The following is a 25,673-nucleotide window of genomic DNA, read 5'->3' as shown; positions in this document are numbered from 1 at the left end:
TCCCGGAGGTCAGTTTAATGTAAATGTGATGAGAGGATTATAACCCAGGGATGGATTTTCTCATGATAAAATGACACTCAGTGGAACCATGTGCTGATGTTCAGTCAGATGGAAGTGAAATAACAGTCAGGGGCTCAGTGGAGCGCTAGTGATAATTTCTTCTTTAGGAAGCCAGGGCATTCGAACAAGAGTGCACACTGTAACTGTGCAGTTCTCATAAAGTATACAGTTTTTTTCCCATATAATGCAAAGAAATAAGTTTGTAATTGGGGGTTATTAAGGTTTTGCATGAGTAGGTTGCATACAAAGTCAATTTAAACATGTGAATTTTCACTGGATTGTGCAAAAAAATAGGAGATAGGTGATGTGTTTGCTGTGAACATGTGGAATTCATCTCAATCATATCTCCCACGGAAGTTAAAATAATTCAACAAGTGAAAATAAAATTGGATTTACGTGAAAAACATTCCAAGTGTATACTAAAGTCAGTGACGTGCTATTCACACTCATTGACATTATGAGCTACTCGCAGCAGCAAAGCGACAAGCAATCGTTCATTTCAATGGAGAGTGAGCAACTCCCGGGGTGACAGTGACTTTTTGCGACCAGGTGGGCATGTTGAACGATGTGACAAAGTTTAGGATCCTTCAACTTTGTGTAAATGAAGAGCCACTTTCTTGAGTGACCACTAGTAGAGCTCACATGATCCTCACTCAGCTTGCTCAGAGGCCAGTTGTCTTCTCTATGCTGTAGAAATACACTGGCCTGCGTTTGTAGCAGGTTGCCAACCAGAGAGACATGTCACTAGCAGCTACAATGTCGCTGCTTGTGTGAATGAGGTATAAGTTTTAGTAACAATGAGGTGAATTTTGTTTATATGGAATAACAAGGTAAAGTGTGTAAAAGGCTGCAGAGATAATGAAAATGATTGTGTATTGGTACAGTGGGCCAATATAGATGAAATCACCATAATAGTACAAAGCACACATACACTTTTAAATATTCTTTGCTAGGTAATTGTCAGCACACACGTCAGTTTTTCATAATCAAAAAAGAAATGGAGGAGACGAAACAAGAACAACAATGCACTGCTGAAAATGGCAAAAAACACTACATCTGCTGTAGAGGAATTGGACTTAAAACCCAATGAGAAACCAACATGTTAAGGGAAGACCAAGAGTCAAAGTTTAAAGTGTTAAATCAGTTGACAGAATGTTTATTGAAGACACAGTTCTCCACATTTTCATAGGCCATAGAAAAGGATTGAGGCTTCAGCCGTCCCTGTCCTAGAATAAAGAAACATTCATACTTAGATATATTTTTTGACAACAGATAAAGCATGGCACACACTTCCCTATGCAAACTAAAGATCTTTGTCAACATATTCTATATGCAGTTCTTTGGTTTGCGGCTGAGATCTTATCAATACATTTGGCATTTGTATGGTCACATGCCATTGTTACAGTAAACAATAATTGTTATTGTCTTATAAACTGATAAAATGTGGACAATTTCTGCTACAGCTCATCTCTGAAACAGAACAATACTTTTAAACTTTGAACATTAAGACATTATTTGGAATAAAACTGAAAAGGAATAAACGTCAAACTCTAAAACCCTTAATGAAATGAATAAATTATAAAACAAGTGCATATTTATCACTGAAAGCGGAGCTGAATGATTAAACACTGTTACTGCATTCTTGACATGGGTCAGACCCTCAGTCATTTTCTCAGATATCAAATGCCTTGATCATAACAAAAAACTCCAGAAGTGAGGAGGGGATTGTAAATCCAATGTATTTACAATTTTATTTTAAGCAAGTGCAAAGACAGTGTTGAATCTTTGATACATCTTTGCACACTGTTAAACCCCAAAATTTAAAGTAACTCAAAACATTCGAGGAAACCAATGGCAGCAAATCATTTAAATTCAAACCTTAATGAGTACTGTGAACTTAATCCATTTGAGTAAACGAAGCAATTTGAGCAGTGTAAAACCTAAGTTAAGGCAACTCAATCTGTTTGAGGAAACCGATTGCTACAAACCCCTTAAGTTAAAAAACTAATCTATATGAGTACTGTGAACTTACTCCATTAACATTGAAGTTATGAGGTATTTAAGTAACTTATTACCTTCAACACTAACTTCAAAATTCTTTTCAAATGAGTAGAATTAACTTTTAGTCAATTTTGAGTTAACTACACTCATTTCATTTGATATAAGTTGACTGTTGGGCTTTACAGTGTAGTGCACATCTTGTAGCACAGTTTCGTGCACATGCAGCATGCATTTAAATGGAGGATACTTTGAAAGGCTGTCTGTTCCAACACTTTGGAAGTGGTAATGTACACTTAAAATAGTGGAGTATACATTAGGTTTCACTGAGACAGGTGCAACTCCACCACAAATCAAAGCAGAGACAGTGGCAGGGCATACGAATAAAAGCAAAGTGTCTAGTGGTTGAGAATCATAATGGGTATGCTAATTAGGCAACTGTTACCTTTCCATTGGTGCACTGTACGGCTGTGAATCACTGTCATGGTGAAATACAGCTCTTGCCAAAATGCCTGTGCTGTTGCCTCCACAATACAGATGCCTGTTCTGACAAACCTGCCTAAATCGTGCCATTATCCCTATAGGCTCTGGTGTGACGAACCCATGATTCACAGGTGCAAACATTGACATGGTAATCTCTTCCGAGAGCCAAGTGTAAAAGGCTGACTTCAAACAATAAAAGGAAGCTAAGAGGCGAATCAGTCTCATCTATTCAATTCTCTGGCCAGGCTGCATAATAAGCAGAGTCCTGTCAGGCGTTGCAGAAAAGAGGGGGAAAAACACAAAGCATAATAAACAAAGCCCCTATTGCTTCTGTTCTTGACAGCACTGCTGCTAAACTTTGAACAGTCGTTATTTACACCATTCGGTCCCCTCTTCAGTGCAGCTGTCGCTACGACATAAAAAGAAAGAAGCGCACTCGCTCCGAGCCAGCAGTCAGCAGGGAACAGGGAATAAAGGGTTAGGGAAAAGGAAGAAAAGAGAGGGGTGGTAGTAGTTAAACGAGCTGTATCATACTAGATGAATTCCTGATGATTTTCGGTTTTAGACAAGAGGTGATTGCACTGCTTAAGGTGAGGCCTTAAAGCCAGAAAGCTGCTTGCTCAGCAGATGCCAGATAACACCTCCAGGGGAACATGGTTTGCACTTCCAGCATGTGCGAAGTCACACAAAAGAGCAGCGTGAAGGACAAAACCAACCCCCAGGACTGGGTTTTACAGCTCCCTTTACAGCCATGCTAATAAACTGCACCTCTGAGCTGAGCTAGCATGTGTATTCTAAGGCGAATGGCTAAGCTATAATTGAAGTGCTCTGATATATGTAAGCAAAGTGCTGCTTACAATTCTGCACACATTTTTACCTTTGATCACTTTGTCCCTTTAGCCTCTACATGCAAATCGCAATATGACGAACAATAGCTTCCATAACTTGACATGTTCCAGCACACAAGCAAAGCCCTGTTCACTTAAACTTGTTCGAGCTAATTACAGTTGTTGGATTGTGATTCTCTGATGCACACTTGTTAGTCCCCTCATACCACCTACCACTGACAATGCATGCAAATTTAACAGGGAAAAAAAGTGGAAGCTGAAATATGGTGAATGTGTTCGGACAGTGTAGATTGTGTATCTCTAATGGCTGCCTTATTCGTTTAGGGATGATTGCTCTGGTGCCAATGATTAATCCCTCTAGGACTTAATGGTGTCAAAGGGATACAAAAAAGAGAAAGGAGCAAAAACAGACGAACAGAATTGGAAAGCATAATTAATGGATTCAGATCCTGTTAAACAGCCCCCTTACAGAGCAGATAGTACAAACAGAGTGCATGGAACTGGCACCCAATTTGTTCACACTTTGTTGTAGTAATAAGATCCAGGCCTCCCTCGTGCAGTGGATTGGATAATTAACTCCCTGGGATGAATTCAGAGGAAAAGGGACCCCCCTTTTTGATTTATCATATGGGGGAGATGGTGGTCTACAGCCATTGCAAAATGGTATTATATAAATTGCTTTATTCCCCTTTTCTCTCAATGTACTTTTCTCTCTGTTAGAATTACAAACTAGATTGGGAAGAGAAGATAATAAGAAAGAAGAGTAGGGCCGGAAATGTAAGGGTAATGTTCATATTGCCCGAAAGGAAAGCTCTTAAGCGTAGTTTTCTTGGCATAAATGCATTTCAACTAAAAAAAATTGTATGGCTCCCCACTGTAATGAAAAATAGTATCAAAATGATTTGTCAGGCTTATGCTCTACCGTTACCTTTTTTGTGTTGTTAGATTTTATAACTGACAAAGCAGGCACTGCTCTAGAGACCTTTGACTGAATGCTGTTCTTAGAAACTGCTGTCTCAGAGAACCAGCAAGCAGCATGACTCAGGTCATGCTAATTTCCATTGGTATAATGAGCTTCACCTTCCTTTATTGTGTAATCCTGCACATCAAGTCCTTTGGAATGTGTAGATAACAATTTCCTGCTATTGTCCTTAAAAGAAGCTGCCTCCCTCTCTTTAGTGAGTGTGTACATTCCTCCTATGGAGGCCGGGGGCTTTGGTTTTGGTGAATGAGGTGCAATTTCCATTGTCTGTTTCCTTTTGGATTATATGCGAGTCTAGATGTGCTGATGCTGATTTATGTTCTCATAACTCTCTCTTTGTCTCTTTCAGAAACATGTGAAGACTCTGGTGTGGCACTGGATTACAGAATTAGCATTCAGACTGCGAGAACAAAGGCCTTCTTGAACTTTTCTAAAGTCTTCATTTCCTAACCTGTCAGGTCCCTCAAACCATGGGGGGACAGCAGGATTCACAGAGGACTTTGAAGCAAAGCCCTGGGCAGGGTTTTACATTGTCCTTTACATGCTGGTTATTAGTTTTAATCTTGCCTGTAGTTTGCTGTGAACAGTCATTTACAACGTTTTACCCTGAGCGACGAGAATGGGCCTTCAACCACCTGACAGTTCACAAGACAACAGGGGCACTCTACATTGGTGCCGTCAACCGTGTCTACAAGTTATCAGGCAACCTAACACTATTAGTATCCCATGATACTGGTCCAGAAGATGACAACAAGGCTTGTTACCCTCCACTTATCGTTCAGCCTTGCTCTGAACCACTGATTTCTACCAACAACATCAACAAACTATTACTCATTGATTACTCCCAGAATCGACTGCTTGCCTGTGGAAGCCTCTACCAAGGTGTCTGCAAATTGCTACGGTTGGACGACCTCTTTATCCTGGTGGAACCCTCACACAAAAAGGAGCATTACCTCTCCAGTGTCAACCAGACAGGCACAATGTATGGAGTCATTGTGCCCTCACAGGGTAAAGATGGGACCCTCTTCATTGGTACTGCCGTGGACGGGAAGCAAGACTACTTTCCAACAATCTCCAGCCGAAAGCTTCCACGTGACCCAGAGTCTTCAGCGATGCTGGACTATGAGCTTCACACTGACTTTGTTTCATCCCTTATCAAAATTCCTTCTGACACTCTGGCATTGGTCTCTCATTTTGACATCTACTACATTTATGGCTTTGCTAGTGGCAATTTTGTCTACTTTCTGACCGTTCAGCCTGAAACACCTGAGAACAGCATGTCTTCCAGTGGACCCTCAAATGACTTGTTTTACACCTCTCGAATCGTCCGACTCTGCAAAGATGACCACAAGTTCCACTCCTATGTGTCTTTGCCTATTGGTTGTGTTCGAAACAGAGTTGAATATCGCCTTCTGCAGGCAGCATATCTGGGCAAGCCTGGGAGAGTGTTTGCGGCATCCCTTAACATCAGTGCTCAGGATGATGTGCTCTTTGCTGTCTTTTCCAAAGGACAGAAACAGTACCACCATCCACCTGATGACTCTGCCCTCTGCGTCTTTAGTATTCGGGACATTAATGCACGGATCAAGGAGCGTATGCAGTCCTGCTATCAGGGAGAGGGGAACTTGGAGCTCAACTGGCTGTTGGGAAAGGATGTACCTTGTACAAAAGCGGTAAGAATATATTAACTACCTTGCTAAACCAGGTTTGTTTTTGAAGCTTGATGTTTGATGTAGTATGTGAAACCCTAATTACAGAAGTTCTTCAGTGTACTGAAATACTATAATTGAATCTGTTGTGCATGGTTTATTTAAGAGCCTTATTTCTAGCTCTCTGCCTTTGATTGCTGTTCTTCTGGCGCAAGATTCATTTTTTGCCCTCTAAGAAACTGACAGTTCCCATGCCTGCTTCTGCTCACTAGAAAACCTCAGTAGATCAGAACAGACAGATGGGGAATTGTTACTAATTTTGTTTTCTCTGAAATGAAGATAGGATCTGCATCATAATGTTTATGTAACTGGTTGTTTTTCTAATGTATCCATATTTCACTCTTACGAGTGTAACACGACCCTATCCAAGCAATCCTTTTGACCCGTTTAACCTATAGGGTTGAATGTCAGACATGGTTAGAGTTAGTATAAGCATGAAAGCACATCCTCCTATAATTCCCATGAAAGAAGTTCTAACCTTATTGTTTTAGCTTGTTTTTGTGGTTGTTTTCTACATATTTATTAATCTGCAATTAGTACTAATTGTTATTGCTGATAAGCTAAGAGGCAGGAATAGGCATCTAAATAAGAGCCATGTTAACGTTAGAATGTCTCATCCAAAGCATGCTAAATAATTGTATGGTTAGGTGAAGTTGACTTGTTATAAGTTAAGTAGTTTTCATTGCTGATTCTATTTATAACTATTTGGTAAAAATAAATATTTAGAAAAAAAAAAATATATATATATATATAAAAAAATAGAGAGATGATGCTCACAATATATGCAGCAGAATGAATAAGTGTGCGTTTCGTTCGTAATGGCCAGTGAAAACTCATGCAGAGAGGTGTGTTTTGTCTGTTGTGGTAGTGTATGTGTACAGTATGTGTATATATAAATAGCTTTTCTGGGTGTTTCAGGCTTAACACGCATCTCTAAAAGTAATTTATCATCATCTGAATGCTCGGCTTATTCACACAATGGAATAAAAAAGGGGCAAGTCTGGATCTGTGTCTTATGGATGGTGGTTTTACATTACGAACTGCAGATTTACATGCTGAGGAGGAAAACCCAATGTTAACTCCAGCAACGTCTGTGACTATTTAGAAATTATAAAGTAATTGTAATAGAAGTAACAGCAGGTCTCGTAGAAGACCACATGAAATTACTCAAGCATTGATTTATTTTTGGTTTTTACTAGTCGTCCCTGCTGAAAGAAACAGGTTGAACCAGCCTAAGCTCGTTGGCAGGTTTTAGCTGGTTGAGCGGCCTGGTTTTAGAGGGGTTTTGGCCATTTGCAAGGTTTCTAGCCAATTCTAGTCTGGTCTTTGCTGTTCAGGCTGGAATATGACTAGCTTAAACCAGTTAAAACCAGCTTGACTAGCCTGGTTTAAGCTGGACATGGCTGGTTTTGGCTGGGCTCCCAGCCTGGCTAGGCTGGTCAAGCTGGTTCTAGTTGGTCAACTCCCAGCCTGACCAGCTAAGACCATGCTGGAAACCAGCCTGGAAAAGGCCAAAACCCCTCTAAAACCAGTGTGGTCGACCAGCTAAATGCACCCAACCACCCTAGGCTGGTTTAAGTTGGATTTTTCAGCAGGGTTGCTTCTAAACGACCAGTTTCTGCTGTTTAACCGAGGGCGTAAGATAGCTCTATCTGTTTATGTTTATATACAAGTTATCACACTCACATGTAGTGCATTGATGTTTGTGTATATATGAATGCATGTTTGTTATGCCGTCAGTGACTCAGTGAAGTTTAAATGAGAGTCTTAATGACAAACCACCATTACGTGGTTCCCTCTAGGGTATCCTTTATTAGCTTCAGTAAATTCGCCATTAGCATGAAGTCAGAGGTGATTGTCACTCAGAGGAAAACATTATTGAGTGTCTGAGCAGGGTGGTCTACGTAGTGGCAGACTGTACTCTGGCCCCATTAGGGACCCTAGAGGATCCCCTGTCTGACCTCAGGGGGGCCGTCAGTGGCTTATGATGTCAGCCAGCCCTCCTCCGTATTTTTCTAGGCCTCATTAAAAACATTGCACTAGAAACCTCCTGTGACTTCTCTCTTGGCCCTGGAGGAATGTGTCAGGATTAACCGAGGAGGAAGTTTGGGATATAAAAACATTAGGATATATGTAGTGTAAACACGCCTCAGTCAATAGCGTTCAATAAATCTATAGTATTATGCACAAAGATCTTTAGCGATTAGCATAGCAAAGCCTGTAAGCCCACACAAACCAAAAACCACTCACATTACAAGCTTTTCTTTTTTTTACTGCCTTTTCAAGACCGGTTGGAGTATGAAAATATTTTTATAGCGAAATAATACTCCTCACACATTTTTGTTCGCTATCCAAGCTTATTTTACCTAAGACATACAGTACTACTTAAACTCCCCAAGCATGCTGTTTTTATTAAATTTTCTGTCAGTTATTTTTGGCTATTTTTGATCACATGGCTTCAGTCTACTGGCTTCGGCTCCAGTGTCTCTGCTGAATCACAGATAAAGTGAAAGTAAGAGAGAGAGGAAGAGAAGTCATAAGCCGAGAGGGCCGAATGAAAGATTTATCACAGAGCCCAGCTTGCAACTGTCTTCCTGCTTGGCCAACCTGCTCGCTGCTTCACATCCAGCTCTTTGATGCTATTCACTCATTCAGGCGGTGTTACGTTTCATCAGGCTGCCTGATCAAGCCTATCGCGGTGCCAGTTTGAGCCGTGATCTAAAGAGGACACTCTGTTGATCAGGTGCTTTCCAAAGAGACGACCCTTGTCCAGATTTGTGTATGGAACAAAACCCCCCTGCCCGAAATGGCAGTCATGGGAAATGAGTTCCAAAGTGAGAAGCAGAAAGGTTGCTGTGTGAATATGTGATCAGGCACTTTAGAGTCCATATCAAAGATAACATCAGAGACAGAACTTAATGTTCAAAAGCTAAATCAAAATAAATTATTTTTACTGTATTATGAAGCAATATACTATATTACCAATATACTATATTAGCAATAAGGTACATATAAGGCAGCACATATTAAACAACACATCAAAATTAATGCAACACCTCTTTGATTTTATAAAAGAAGTATAATGTGTGTGCGTATGTGTAATTATATTTGAATGTTCATTCATGTATTCATTGTCTTTTTGGCTTAGTCCTTTTATTAATTTGGGGTACGCCACAGCGGAATGAACCACCAACTTATCCAGCATATTTTTTACGCAGCAGATGCTCTTCCAGCTGCAACCCATCACTGGAAAACACCAATACACACTCATTCACACATACACTACGGACAATTTAGCTTACCCAATACGCCTATTTTGCATGTCATTGGACTGTGGGGGAAACCGAAGCACCCAGAGGAAACTCAAACACAGGGAGAACATGCAAACACAGAAATGCAAACTGACCCAGCCAAAACTCGAACCAGCGACCTTCTTGCTGTGAGGAGATTGTGCTACCCACTGCGCCACCGTGACGCCATTTTTAAATGTTATTCATTTTTTTAAAAGATTAAATGTATGGATGTAACAATTGACTCACCTGACTCACGATTCGATAGAATTCACAATACTAAACTCACGATTCACGATTTAGTCACAATGTTTTTTAACAAAATGATTTGAGACAAATTTAAGGTGAACAAGAGCCCTTTCTTTTTTCTCAAATGCTGCACTTTTAAATAAAGAAGATAACTAAATAGCTAACTAAATAAGACTCTTTTATATAAACAAACTAAAACTTTGTGCAGCTACATTACAAATTTAAAACTGATTGCAAATCAATAATGAACAATACAAACTAAAGAAAGCTCTTTAATGCTAACAAACTAACACAGTGACTGTGCTGGGATTTGACATTTTTTAAAAGAAATATCAGAATATCTATGTTTTCTGGTATAAGCTGTGATCTTTAAACATTTATAATGTCCCCTGCTGATAAAAAAAAAAAAAAAACTCTTTCACTGAGGACAGAGATGGCTGGTGTGGAGAGGAAAGTCTTTCCTAAACCAGAGAGCAGCATGTACAGAGGTGGTCAATAAGCCCTCTGCTCCATGGGACTGGCCACTGGCATCAAATACTGATTATAACATATGATAGGGCTGCACAATTCTGGCTAAAATGAGAATAATGTTTTATTGTTTAAAATAAAGTTAACAATTTTCTCATGATTCTGTGGATGTAAAATAAAGGTTAATATGAGTAGGCTATTATTATTGTTATTTCTCAAACGTATGGTAAAACAACAGTAATAATATTAGGCCTATTTGTGTAAGTCTACTGTTGGTTGAAATGCAAAGTTTTGTTTTGACGAGGAATTGGGGACTTGAATAAACTTAAAGTTTGTCCTGGTCAATAATGTACTGTAAAGTGATGATATCAGAATACAACTATTCATAATTCTAAAGTTGAATGATTTTGTTTGAGATATATGCTTGCAATCTGTCATGGACAACATTATTAGATATTATTATTTTTTTCACTGGTAAAATGAAACATTTTGTCATTATCAGATTCCCTTTTGCATTATTCAACATTATAGGCTAGAGCAGTTGATATTTTGTGTTTTTGTGTTCGATATGAAAGAAAAACAAAACATCAAATGTTGTTATCATAACTCTGTAATGTGATCACATAAGTAAACCTCTTTTCGCAGTATTTTAAATAAAGAAGATAACTAAATAGCTAACTAAATAAGACTCTTTTATATAAACAAACTAAAACTTAGTTCAGCTACATTACAAATTTAAAACTGATTGCAAATCAATAATGAACAATACAAACTAAAGAAAGCTCTTTAATGCTAACAAACTAACACAGTGACTGTGCTGGGATTTGACATTTTTTAAAATAAGAATTATCAGAATATCTATGTTTTCTGGTATAAGCTGCGATCTTTAAACATTTATAATGTCCCCTGCTGATAAAAAAAACTCTTTCACTGGGGACAGAGATGGCTGGTGTGGAGAGGAAAGCCTTTCCTAAACCAGAGAGCTGCATGTACAGAGGTGGTCAATAAGCCCTCTGCTCCATGGGACTGGCCACTGGCATCAAATACTGATTATAACATATGATAGGGCTGCACAATTCTGGCTAAAATGAGAATAATGTTATATTGTTTAAAATAAAGTTAACAATTTTCTCATGATTCTGTGGATGTAAAATAAAGGTTAATATGAGTAGGCTATTATTATTGTTATTTCTCAAACGTATGGTAAAACAACAGTAATAATATTAGGCCTATTTGTGTAAGTCTACTGTTGGTTGAAATGCAAAGTTTTGTTTTGACGAGGAATTGGGGACTTGAATAAACTTAAAGTTTGTCCTGGTCAATAATGTACTGTAAAGTGATGATATCAGAATACAACTATTCATAATTCTAAAGTTAAATGATTTTGTTTGAGATATATGCTTGCAATCTGTCATGGACAACATTATTAGATATTATTATTTTTTTCACTGGTAAAATGAAACATTTTGTCATTATCAGATTCCCTTTTGCATTATTCAACATTATAGGCTAGAGTAGTTGATATTTTGTGTTTTTGTGTTCGATATGAAAGAAAAACAAAACATCAAATGTTGTTATCATAACTCTGTAATGTGATCACATAAGTAAACCTCTTTTCGCAGTATTTGCACAAAGTTTGTGTTTGTTCGGCGCACCTCACCACTGTTATTTTTGTCTGCCGCTCCACGTCTCGCTTGCCGCTCTTGCAGGTAAAGCAAGTTTGCGTCTGTAAAAACAACACCCCCTCTGTTCAAAATTCATTCATTCGATTTATTCAACATCTGTACCGGTTTGAATCGTCACATATTTAAAGTATTGTCGATTTTCAACCGACTCACTGCAAATTGTTACATTTCTATTTAAATGTTAGAAATTATTTTCATCCATATTTGTATTTACTGTACATATGAAAGGGTTAACTCTAAACAATTTTTTTATCTGTCTAGTAGGGATGGAAGATTTGGTCTAAAATCTAAATCTCGATTAATTAAAATTTTACCTTAATTACGATTAATGAACGATTATTTTATTTATTCATTCATTTTTTGGCCTCATAGTTCATTGACGTGTTTTGTACAGTAAATATGTTCATATATTACAAGTGAGAGATTTTAGAATGAAGGGTGCATTACTTCATTTTAAAATAATTGAAGGAAACATGCACTATCTATAACTATTTATTGAACATCATAATAGAAAATATGCTGTCCCAAAGCATCTCTGGCACAGCTTCCATGCATCATCAATGTAGTACAAACGTGTGACGTGTAGTTACATTTTTTGAGAGGTGCCTAGGTAGACAAGCTCGCGGAGACCATACCCGTGCGTAATTGAAAAAATTGACCTGGAAAAATGTGATTGATTATAGGTTCTGAATGTCAATTTTGATTACTTTTTGATTAATCGCCAAGCCTTACCGACTAGCATGAATTGTAAGGAGAAAATTGTAGTATATTTTATTATATTATGAGATAATACTGATATTTTAAGTTTATATGTTCCTTTAAGTTTTTTGCTTTATTCTCATAGATGATATTTTTACATTTCTATTGCCCCCCTTTGTAAATAAACACAAGTTATTGAACGGTGTCACTTTAATCGATCAAAATCGAATTTACATTTTATTTCTATTGATTAATCATGCTAACTTAAGAATTTACATTATGCTAATTTAGCCCAAGGCTAACTTTTACTGATTGAGCTGAAGTGACTGAAATCATATTCATTTTCATCAGATTTCATAGTGATTTTGATGTTATTGAAATGCCAGACACTCACTATTTTGCCTACAAAGTAAATAAAATATAGAATAAAATCTTTATTAGAGATTAGCATAAGACTAAAACGTATCCAACCTGCGGCATAACAAGATCAATGTGTATGAGGACTACAAAAGAACTTTGCATACAAACATATTTAAATCATATACAGTAAAAGGCAAAGCCCAACACCTTTCCAAGAACACTCCTGCACATCTCCAAGGCAGCTATTTTTGGATCTGGAAATAAAAGCAAACGCACCAAAGGAACAAGATCTGCCGAGTATGAGGCATTTACATCCCTTCTTTATTGCCGTCCCCCAGCTTGTGAAGGGCTGTGAGGCCGTAAAAGATTTTATAGCGTGAGGCTGTAGTGGAGCAGGCAGATATTAAAGGGCCTCGGAGTGTTGGGGATGAGCAGTGCTGCGTTCAGCATCATGAGCGAGCGCACAGTATCCATCCCTCTTACTCTACATGGCACTTTGAGGCCAGTGTCAGTCACAAACTCCGATGACCTGAATCGAAACGCCGCCGAGTGTTGTAACTCGCCGCCCCAGCCCAAATGGGGATTGATAGTGGCCCATGCCTGCATGCGACATGAAAAATGGGCCATGGACCCTCCCATTAGATTGTAAATGTTTACAAGCTTCAATCTCTTTAGTTTAAGTTGGTGTGTATGCATGTGTCCAAGAGGGAGAGGAGAGGATACAAGGGGGAACTGGTAGAGAGGACATCATGTGTTGGCCATTTTTAGGTCCTGCTGACACACGTTTCAGGTTGTGACTAGTTTATTTGTCTGCTAACAGTGTCCAAAAGTGGATATGCTATACAGAGGTTTCTATACATGTTCTAAAGCCATTCTTCTTTCTTCTGAAAATGCTTATAGAAGGGCTGAACAATATCGTTACAGCATCAAAATCGCAATGTGTGGATTTGGAATGTGGAATAGTCATATCGCAGAATCTGCAATATGGAGTTGAGATTATAGTTGATCAGCAATAAAGAATGTACAGTGTTATTTTACAATACATTTGATTAATCAATAAGAGGGTAGAAAACACATTTGTAATGCAATTCTATAAAATATATGTGCTGTTCGTAAAAGAAATACATCTAATGACTTTTTGAAGGATTTGATATACTGATATATTTTGTATATTGAGATATATTTTGGAGGGTTTGCTTGTGGTATACTGTAGGTATTGTGATCCATCATTACCGGGGCCAAAATATCATGATAGTATCGAATCGTGTTGTGTCGTGTTACTAGGGCCAGACTGAATCTGCGGACATTTTTTGCTATGCTGCAGAGAATTTAAAAATCTGCGGATTGCAGATGATCTTAGGATTACCATAACTAAAAACTTTATTGAATGTGTATAATGCAAATCCAATTAGATCCACTTATTTGGTAAACACAGCAAGTATCTCATATAATATCTCTACTAAAAGACAGTAAATATTACTTTATAAACTCTATTGTAAATAAATCATATGAACATTTTAATATTACTATTATTATATCACAATAATATTAGTGAAATTAATTTAAAATCTGATAAATATAAATGTACACACATTTACACAAGTAAATAAATTAATGAAGGGCAAAAAATCTGCACATATATGTGGATTTCTGTGTGCATATTCCATGTGGGCCTACATATTACTGTACCTAAATATCTACTTGTTTTATTTTAATTTTTGCTTCAATTTCTTTAATTCAAGATTATTCCAATCTTAATTAATGATTTTATTCCAAATAGAGCTATTCAAGTCATCTGCCGAAATTGTATTAAAAACACAATATATATTTTAGAAAAAGAAAATATTGCAATGTCAGATTTTTACAATATCGCGCAGTCCTAGCTTATAGTTTAGCATTGGTGGAAATGTATTTTTTTTTTGGAATAAAAGTGTTGGGTTATTTATTTATTTTTTTCATGCTAAGAATAATAGATATTAGGGTCGGTTATCGTTTAATATGATTTTGATACCGGTACTAAATGGATACTTTAAAACTGTACCGGTGCCAAAATGGTGAACGACTCCTTAAACTTTTTAATTATTTTGATTGAACAAAATAAAGTTTATAGTGTACATCAATTTATATTTTATATATTTGAATTAAATTCTATTAATATATTTCTTTTGATCCTTTTCTTGTTAGCATGAATTTAAGATTTGCATTATGCAATTTATATTACATTAGCTTACTATGGAAAGGCTGTCAGCAAAATCAGAGAACACCTTTAGGGTTGAGGCTTGTGGCTATGTTTGCATGGACATCAGTGATCTAATGATTTACTTTAATCCGAATAAGACAATAATATGCTTAAAGTGTTTACATGAGTTGCTTTTTGAATGCTCCTTTCATGATCCCATTTTACTTGTTATTGCACATAGATTGATTAAAGTCATTACGTCACCACGCTATCCACATTGGAGCTCCTCTGGAGCTTCATACAATTTCTAATAACCTATCTGTGACTTTGATGTACCCCTTGATGCCTCTTACATCCTTGTCGCAGCACCAGTGGCACCAAATTTAGGCACTAAAATTCATATGCTGATTCGGTCCAGTACAAACCGATTACCAAGGGGGTTTCGGAACCCAACCGTAATAGCTATATACACAATAGAATTTTGTTTCTTGTTACTTAAAATTTTAACTAAAATAAACAAACATAAAAAAGACACTAATATAAGTATTTAGATATACACTTTAACTGTTTCCACATTAGTTATCAAGTAACTTGCTCAAGTTTAAGCATCAAAGCAATATTATAAACATTAATATTATTTATTATATTATAAAATATAAAAATATATAATAATTATATATATATATATATATATATATATATATATATACATACATGATATAAAATATATCTGAGCCTAAGTATATGACATAAAATTGTATTATTTAATTAAAGATTCATATTTTATTATACTCTTTAAACTAATTAAAAGTCATGACAAAAATATTTTCCAAATTAAAATATTGAATAAGATGAGTTGCAGAAACATTCTGTCCATTCAGAGAGAAGTTGAATCAGAGTTAGAGTCTGTGCTTATGGTCTGAGTCGCTGTCTCATGTGTTTAGGTGTTGCTGTCTGCCGGTGTGGTGTGTAAGTGTGTGTGAATGTGCTTTGGTCCCCAGCTGGGCTGAGCTCCACTATTCTCATAGCACAGGGTAATGAGGCAGTCAGGAAGGCCGGCAGAGCAGAGCGGGAACATGTCTGCCCAGATGAACACAAAACCAAGAGTCTGGCTGGAGAAACCACACTCAGTGGTCCGGTTACCGTCTCCCCTCACACACACCAAGCAAGAGTCCATTTTCTCTGGCCCTCACTGTAAACTCATAATATGGGCTGGTTGGGCTTCAGTTGATAGTGTGGTACACTAGTACAACTGAATACCGTGGAAAACACAGAAATGTCAGGGATTTTTTTTTTTTACTTTCCATGCTATTGTTTAGAAGTTTGATGTAAGTTTGACACCCAATGGTTGAACTAGGTATTGCAGTCCTGGATCAAAACAAATGCAAACGCAGGTTGCCAGATTGAGGACAAACAGGAGCGAGTCTGACGATCGAGCCTAAAGGCTGGTTTAAGCCGTGTTCTAAATAAAAGCAACAGCACATGACAGAAGGAATATCTCCATATTAAAAGAAGTTTTTGTTCTAATCAACACCTATTGATATACTGCAGATAGTTTACCTCACATCTTGAAAATAAAATAAACCGTTTGAAATAGAACTTTAGAACTGAGACACAAAACCAACACATAATAGTTCAGCATCTGCATTTAGTAATATTAAAGAGGTTTAATATGCATTAATTAGATAATAAACCTTATCATTTCGTGAGTGAGTGCATATTCTGTGCTTCTGAATGGCTGTATTTAAATTTAGTCATGTTTCTTCTGGTGCAAACAGCCAAATTGCTCATCACTCAAATCTTATATCGTAGTGTGTTGTTAGGACACGGGGTTACAATGTAACCTGCTCACCTAATGTTTACGTTAATAATATTTATAAATATTTGAAAACTAATAACCAACTCATGTGGATCTCTAAATCTTCATCTCATTTCGTAGTCTGCTACTGTTCAGCCGAGGTCAAATTTCGGTCACAGGTGTATTCCTGACTGAATTAATCAAATATGCTTTTTTTCCATCAAGGCAACCAGGGGTGCTGAAGTATAATTGGCTAAACTGGCATTGGGCGGGTTAAAAGAATCAAAACAAAGACATTTTCGAAGCAGAATATCTGACTTCAGCATTGTTTGTCAGATAAACAAGAATGTTTACCTGCAAACATATTATGGTATTTTTATGCTTTACAAGAGTCTCTGAGTCATTCAAGAGTCATTCTTTTTAAACCTGCTTTAAGACATTATAATATGTTAGATCTGTTTTTAATCTTTTTTGAAATTTTCTTATGCTTGTCTCTTTTATTCCTACTCATGTAAAGAACTTTGAATTACCATGGACCCTTTTTACAAGCCTGTTATGACACATTTACCGGTTATCATAATCTTAAATCCTTCAAATTTTTTTTACAATTTTTTTTAAATGTATGAACATTTATATGTATTTAGAAATTTATTATATAATTTTTGTGTCAAATTACAAAAAACGAATTACAACTTATACTGTACGAGGTGTTTTTAATCCAGCATCGATGGGGCTGAGAGTAAATCTGACGTTATTCTCTCCTCTGGCTGCCGTCATCAGTCTCGCACATTTTTTTCCTTTTTCTGAAAGTCGTTATAACACTATCGTGGCATTTTCTTTTTATTATTACACTAAATACGATTGTAAAAAAAAATAAAATTAAAAAATTTAAAAAATTGTTGTATCTTTTATTCACTGAACTCTTAATTTACCAAACTATGATGACTTCCGCCACCGAGAAACCTGGAAATGTGAAAAGGATACATTGTGTATGAAATGCCTTTTTAATATTGTTATGTCTGAAAATCTTTGCTTAATAGTTTTGTTAAATCTATTTTCAAATCAAATTTGACTAACTTAGCTTGATCTTTGGTCTCAATGTATCACATTTAAAATAAATATTTGTAAAGTCATTTTAAAGTAGTCCTGAATACATGTGATTATACTATTTTTTTAATTATTATTACTTTACACAGTAATAATAATAGTTAACAACTTTTTTTATGTTTTACATTTATATGCATATGTGTGCAAATGAAAAAACAATGAAAAAGTTTTGTAGAAGTTATGTAGAAAAAGTTATGTAGAAGTGAAAAAGTTACAGTGTTCATCTTTATTTTTGGAAGCGCTGTAATTCACCTTATTGTGTGCTCCCTATAAATGATAATTTACAGAACACACTGTGTTCCCTTCAAATTATTCATAAAATGTTCTTTACTTTTCCTAAAATGGTTTTTAAAAAGTCTTAAAAGTAACTTCATAAAAAACTTTGTAAAGATTCATTATTTTTGCACTACTTTTTTTTTTTAACTTAAAAGGTGCAAGTCGACCTTTAGCGTACCTTGATCCATTGCCAACCTTCATTTGACAACAGAACAAGCAGCTGACGTTGGATCGTTTAATGTGATTTGCTTACTAAGTGCTTCACTGTATTAAAATCAGTGCAACCTTTTCACCCTCCTACTGATGTCTGTATAAACAACCAAACTGACCTTGACTTTTAGATGCGAAGCAAACTGCTGACTCTCGCTTGACCTTTCTCCTCCTGCAGCCTGTCCCTATTGATGACTCCTTCTGCGGTTTGGACATCAACCAGCCCCTTGGCGGCTCTCAACTGGTGACCGGGCACACACTTTATACAGAAAGCCGGGATCGCATGACTTCGGTGACCTCCTATGTCTATAATGGCTTCTGCGTGGCTTTTGTTGGCACCAAGAGTGGACGACTGAAAAAGGTAAGTCTTTTTTTTTTCTCAGCTATGGATTGAAAGTTGTGGCTTTGAGAAGCAGAAATGATTTGGATGTTAAATGGAGATGTTGTACAGCTTTAACCTCGGGTACAAACAATATTTTCGTTCACAACCGGCGAGTCACGTTAGTTATTAATGGTGTCTTCTGGAACGCTGCTTTGAGCTGCTCTACTGGCCTCATTTAAAAGTATGGATAGGGAAGAAGGCAACCAGAAACTTTTCGTTTAAATATTAAATACCTTTTTGTAGGATTCTCCTGGTTCTGTTCACTTTTCCATCCATAATGGGCAGCTTAAAGCGACCTCTGGGGCTCCCGTCTACCTCCCTAGTCTATTAATTTTAATAGAATGTCTTCCCAGCCGAACCCTAGACAAGAATGTTAGACATAAGAGCCACAGACGCTTTGGAGAGTATAGGATTGTCAGATGTATGTCTCTAATATCTATATTATATACAGTGTAATGCAGATAAAGGGCGAGGAGATAATGTAATGTCAAGCACCTTTTGGTGGGTAATAGTAGCATTATAACAAGAAACCATCCCTCGGCTTCTATCGCTTGAAGTCAACATGAAACTACTTGCTTTCTTTTTGATTTGCGAACGTTTTTTTATCAAGAAACTGAATAATCAAAGGCTTCAGTGCCTGTTCAACCAGTGAGCGATATTTTTCTGTTTATTCTCACTGTGTGCTTGTCATCTGTCTCTTTAAATGCTCAAGCTTGTAAAATAGAATGGATTCTGATTGACTTCCATTGTTTTGATTTTTAATTGGCTTGAAAAATCTAATGCAGCATTCTAATGATATTGTCTGTGCTGGTGTTATAGTTGTGATGTCAACTTGTTCAACAGTTCAAACCGAGAACTGAAGAAAGGGGATTTAAGTGACTTTGAACGTGGCATGGTTGTTGGTGTCAGATGGGCTGGTCTGGGTATTTCAGAAACTGCTGATCTACTGGGATTTTTCACACACAGCAATCTCTAGGGTTTACAGAGAACGGTCTGAAAAAGAGAAAATATCCAGTAAGCGGCAGTTCTGTGTTTGCAAATGCCTTATTGATGCCAGAGGTCAGAGGAGAATGGCCAGACTGGTTTGAGCTGATAGAAAGGCAACAACAACTCAAATAAACACTCATTACAACTGAGGTATGCAGAAGAGCATCTCTGAATGCACAACGTGTCCAACCTTGAGGCAGATGGGCTACAGCAGCAAAAGACCACGCCGGCTGCCACTCCTGTCAGATAAGAACAGTAAAATGAAGCTACAATTTGCACAGGCTCACCAAAATTAGACAATAGAAGATTAGATTGAATCTCTGAGGAATGTTTCCTGTACCTTGTTGAATCTATGCCACAAAGGATTAAGGCAGGATTAAGGCAAAAAGGGGTCCAACCCTGTAGTAGTAAGGCATACCTAATAAAGTGGCCAGTGAGTATAATGTTTCTTAATCAAATGAGCAGTGTTAAATGTACTGAACTGTTCAAAAGAAGACAGTCATGATGAATTACAGATCTCTATGTGTGGTTCAAATTGTTTGCCCATTAGTGAGCAGCCAGTTTAGTTTGTGTTGACATGTTAGCATGTGGCTAATGATCCGGCTGCGGTTGGTAGCAAGACGAGACTACCTGTAGTAGGCAATTATAATGATGACGAGGGCTCTGTCAGCTGCTTTTGGAACTCAGACCCCCTTTGGGGCAAGACGGCGTTGAGTGACAGGACAGGCCCTGTTAGATGAGCAGGAACAGGCTTGCCCACCTCCTGTCCTCACCCCGCAGCAGCTGCAGGAGACACCAAAGGGATGAAGACAGAAAGACAGACCTGCTCCACAAACGTTGGTTTTGTCCCTCATTCCCACCTGCCCCCCTCCTGCTTTCAAACACACACACAAATAACAGCTGCCTTCCCAGACACCAGGGAGAACGGACAATGTCAAAGTGTCAAAACCGAGTGTTTGTTTCATGCCGGTAGCATGGCAACGTCCAAATTGTGTTTTGCGCCTTGATTAATTAATTTATAATTGAATCAGCAGTGCAATCAGGAAGTGGCATCGGAGGCATTCGCTCACTCTAATCCTCTTGTTTTAGTGGCTTATTAATTAATGTTATTTTTTTTTCTCTTCTCACAGTTGGTAAAATTAAATTAGGCCAACAGCACGGTGCTCTTCTTAGAAGTGCTGCCGTGGCATGTTTATCTAGCCTCAAGGTTGTTGTAGAGTCTCAAGCTGGTGCATATCGCCACCCTAGTGGAAAGAAAGCAGAATAGTGCGTACAGTTTGGGTGGAATTAGGATGATGCAAGATGCTGCAGAAGTGCCTTCCAAGGAACATTTGACTTGTTTGTATATCTTTCATTTTTTCAAAGGCTGGAGGATAAACCCTTGGAAGGTTTTAGGGCAAATATATGAGCCCTTAAGAATAAAACACAGCCATAGATGGAAATGTGATAGTCTCTGCAAACCCTGAGGATTCAACCACATCTGCACAGGGTGTAACAGTGTCGGAGGAAGAGGATGAGACGGGCCTTATGGGAACTTGTGTGTTTTGGAAAGGTTACGGAGATTTCACAGCCCCAGAAAGTGTGTCTTTTGGAGAATTCACAAACGAACCCAGAGATCTCAGGAAGCTGGTATTTTGGAGAGCCTTGACTTTGGGTCCATGAGCCTTTGTCCAACTGTGCAACTTAGGATCTGTTTCCAGTTTTCATCTGGTCATCTCAGATTAATTAATGTTTACATGGTACTGATATGCATTCAAATACATTTAGTTATGGCCACTTGTGGTTGGACTTTATCTCTTTTGTTTAGGGGGTATTTTGCCAGGACGTGTAAAGTCAGTAGAGAGTACATGTACGTAGATATCTTTTTAAATGTGTTTCACCAGCTTTGTATATTAGAAAAGCACTGAAATTAAAAAATCTGTGTTGAAACTGAAAAGTTCTAGATGCACTTGGCTGAAATCCAAAACTGAACTTGAGCCTGAAATAGCTTTGTAATATGCTTTGTATGTCTTTAGCCATATCATCCTACAGCCCAAGACTGGTCAGTCACAAGCTAAGCAGGGCTGAGTCTGGTTAGTACCTGGATGGGGGGCCGCATAGGAAAACTTGGTTGCTTTTGGAAGTGGTGTTAGTGAGGTCAGCAGGGGCGCGGATCCTGCAGTCTGTGTGAGTCCTATTGCCCAGTAAAGTGAGGGAGACACTATACCAGGGGTCACCAATCTCGCTCCTGGAGGTCCGGTGCCCTGCAGGGTTTAGCTCCAACTTGCCTCAACACACCTGCCTGGGTGTTTCAAGTATACCTAGTAAGTCCTTGATTAGCTTGTTCAGGTGTGTTTGATTAGGGTGGAGCTAAAATCTGCAGGACACTGGACTTCCAGGAACAAGTTTGGTGATCCCTGCACTGTACTGTCAGTAAGCGCTGTCTTTCAGATGAGACTTTAAACTAAGACTTTTTGTGGTTATTAAAAATCCAGTGGCACTTGTCATAAAGAGTAGGGGTGTAACCCCGATGTCCAAATTCCCTCCATCAGCCCTTACCCATCATGGCCTCTCAGTCATCCCCATCCACCGAATTGGCTCTATCACTGCCTCTCCACTCCACCAATACATATATGTGGTCGCACCATCCAAGTGCATGCTGCACACTGGTGGTGGTGTGGAACGACCATCCCCCTCCCCATGATTGTGCGCTATATAAATACACATTACTTATTTACTTACTAATAAATTATGTATTATTTTATTTAATGATATGAAGTAATTTTGTAAAGTTTTAAAAATTTAAATGAATAACTTATGTTATATTGATTTTTAAATCACAAACCAATAAAATAACCACATTTTATTGACTGTAACATTTTTATGAGAGTGAATGAGTCGAGAAGCGTCATTTGTTGCCATGACAGCACAGTAGCGCTAATGCAAGCAGCAATATCAAGTATACTGCATAAAAATGTTCTGTTGTCACATCATTTGAAGATACTTTGCATTGCTGGTGAGCATGTGCAGTAGTTGCTCCACAAAGTGGAATATTTAGCTGTTTGGAACGCGCTCATGCAGACTAGTCGATGGTGCACTCTGCTTCTCTTACACTTTGGTCGGCGTGGCAACTAACCAGTCTTGTCTGTCTGTGTTGCTGATAACTAATATGATGACCAGTGTTTTACATTTAAGCTGATTTGTATTTATAAGGCATAACTTTAGACATAAAAATGTGAAACAAATAAGCACAAAATATGTCATGTGTCATATTATATCATATATATATATATATATATATATATCATAAAGGTCATTGCAGAAATATTTTCTTGGGGAAAATACAAGCTTGGGAGCTTCGTACAATCATTGACCTACCACATTTTAAAGCCAAGCTTAGAACCCACTTTGGCTTTTAATGCATAGTAGCACTGACACGTTTCTCTGTTTTAATGTTTCGCTGTATTTTATTGATATCTCTTGTGTTGCTTTTGCATTTTAGTTGTGTTGTATAATTTGTTTTTACTGGTGTAAAGCACTTTGATCAACCTTGGTGTAGTAAGATGCTTTATAAATAAAGGTTGATTGGTTATTTTTACTTTCTTCGGTTAATATATATCTTTAATAATACATTATTTAAATATTTAATAATGTAGTTTTTACTTTTATGTCTTGCCTTAATCTCGGCCATGCCAATGTTTTAGGGTTTTGATTCTCTGTAGATGATATATTGTTGGACAGGGTTAAGCAGTTGTGCCTCATCCTTTGAAGAATGGACTCAGTTTTGTGATCTGCCTATTCCTGTCCTCCAACCGGGAGAGCAGAGGGAGGGAAACCAGAGAAAGAGGGAGAAAAGCGAAGCACAGTGGCAGCAAGAGAAGGGAAGAGACTGATGAAATGTGAAATTTAGCTCAGCTGAAGAAACCGGGCTTGCACTGCTGCCTGTAATTGGATTGGCTCCTTTCCCAAAGAGCAAACCCACCACTCTCTATTGCCACTTTCTCTTTCTCTCTCTCTCTCTCTCTCTCTCTCTCTCTTTCACACACACATACACCAATTCCCCATTCAATCGACACAGTCCCCTGCTGTAGCCTTTACTCGCTCCAAGCAGAAGTTCCATGCTGGCTGAGCTCTCTTTCTCTCTGTCTCTCTCGCATGCTTATTCTTTGTCTTTGTGTCCTGGTGAAGCAGATACAGGCGACTCTTGCAGCATTGGCTGGACCAGTAGCCGGACACACAAGTTGAGGGAAAAAGCACTTTGAATGATTTAATGAAAGCAGACCCTGTGCAGACCCAGGGTGCTATTGTCCAGCTTCCATCAAGCCACTGTAGGTTAAACAGTTTCAGCATTAGTCATTTTCACAATCCTTTTCTGTATTGTTGATCCACTGATTTAGGCAGTGAAATATTGGAGAGTGGTTGAATGTGCTGAAGCGATATTAATAGCCCTCCGCTGGACTTTCAGATTGATTAATAGTATGTAGGATTTGAAAAACGGCATAATCACTTATGCTGTATGAGTGTAACCTCTTATATGCACAGCCAGTAGTTATTTAAATGTTTAACAGTTATTTTAATGTTAAACAGTTTAAGTCAAAATTAAAATTAATTATTATTAAAGTCGAAATTTGTAGCCCTCCAAAAAATTTGCTTAAGATTTTTTTCTTTTCAATTATTTTCCAAATGTAAGTTAAAAGAACAAGGATTTTTTCCTTATATTTCTTTTAACATTTTTTTCCTCTGGAGAAAAAAATATTTGTTTTATTTCAGCTAGAATAAAAGCAGTTTTTTTTTTTTAAAAATCAATATTTTTAGTCCCCATAAGCAATATTTTTTCCCGAATTGTCTACAGCAGTTATTTCCAACCTTTTTACTACCGCAGACCGGTCAACCGGGGACGAAGAAAATTACAAAGCACTGCAGTGTTTGTCTTGTGCAGTGGGTCTTCTGTGTTTGTCTGAGATAATTAGTCTTACCGAAATGTGTATATTCCATACAAGCTTAAGCTGATCAGTCAGTGCTACCTATCATGTGACTTGCGGTGCGTTCGCGACATTCATTCAACTGGGTGCGTCTGGAAGGCGCGAGTGCGTCAACGAATTTGCGCATTGAAAAGATGTGATATGTGAACGGCCCCTAAAAGGCCGTCATTTGCAATCCCCAGCAGTTGATCTTCTTGCACAGATATGCTGGATTCACCTGATTTGTTGACAAATAGGTTGCGGATTGATTCCTTGGCATTTCGTGGGTCCTTCACTGGACCCTTTCACCTTAGCAAAGAAACTTTCCAAAGACGTCTGTTTCTTACTCATTTTGCTGCTTGTGGGTTGAATTTGGATGCTCAAGTGACTGAGATGTATGCAAGAGAATAAAAAAAAATAGATTTTTCAAAATGAAAGATTGTTCAGTCTTAGATAATAATTAAACAAAAATAATTAATGAGTTCTTGTGCGGCCCAGTACCAATTGATCCACAAACCAGTGGTTGAGAACAAATCAAACCATTGTTATATAATGAGTTGCCTAATTACCATATCTATTGTACTTTTCTGTTAGTTAAAAACACTTATCAGTTTTTAATCATACCAGTTTTATTAAATTAAACTATATTATGAATTACATTCACGCTTTATTGTGCTGTTGTCTGTCAGAGAATGTAACAGGGTTGTTTGTGTTAAAGGCTAGCGACCTTACTGTGATGCCAGTGCCCTCTGAGCCGATGGGTGGCAGAGCAGTGATACTGTTCACCTCAGCGGGATTTTGGCAGATAAGGGTGGCAAGGACAGCGAAATGAACATCACTGGCATTCACCATCATATTCAGCTCTTTTTTTTTAGAGGTCAACATCGACAGCATTTAATTGTAGTAAACTTGAAAATTCATATTCAGAAGGAATGCATTCAGTGCTATTTTAATACTTAATGC

General features: G+C 37.7%; 1 protein-coding gene across 21 annotated transcripts in view; it reads left to right on the top strand.

Moving 5' to 3' along the window:
• plxna2 (plexin A2) overlaps positions 1-25,673 on the top strand; it is a 775,091-nt gene that overhangs the window by 450,932 nt on the left and 298,486 nt on the right. For all 21 annotated transcript variants that reach the window (XM_087307494.1, XM_087307492.1, XM_087307488.1 and 18 more), the window contains 2 exons: positions 4,721-6,044; positions 18,580-18,762. In XM_087307494.1, the coding sequence (XP_087163620.1) occupies positions 4,842-6,044; positions 18,580-18,762 (1,386 nt within the window). In that variant the 5' untranslated portion in view covers positions 4,721-4,841. The remainder of the gene's footprint in view (positions 1-4,720; positions 6,045-18,579; positions 18,763-25,673) is intronic.

This window comes from Danio rerio, chromosome 23, assembly GCF_052040795.2.
Source record: "Danio rerio strain M-AB ecotype USA chromosome 23, GRCz13ab, whole genome shotgun sequence".
NCBI classification, from domain to species: Eukaryota; Metazoa; Chordata; class Actinopteri; order Cypriniformes; family Danionidae; genus Danio; species Danio rerio.
The sequence above is the reverse complement of the archived record's forward strand: the minus strand, read 5'-3'. Positions and strand labels throughout refer to the sequence as shown.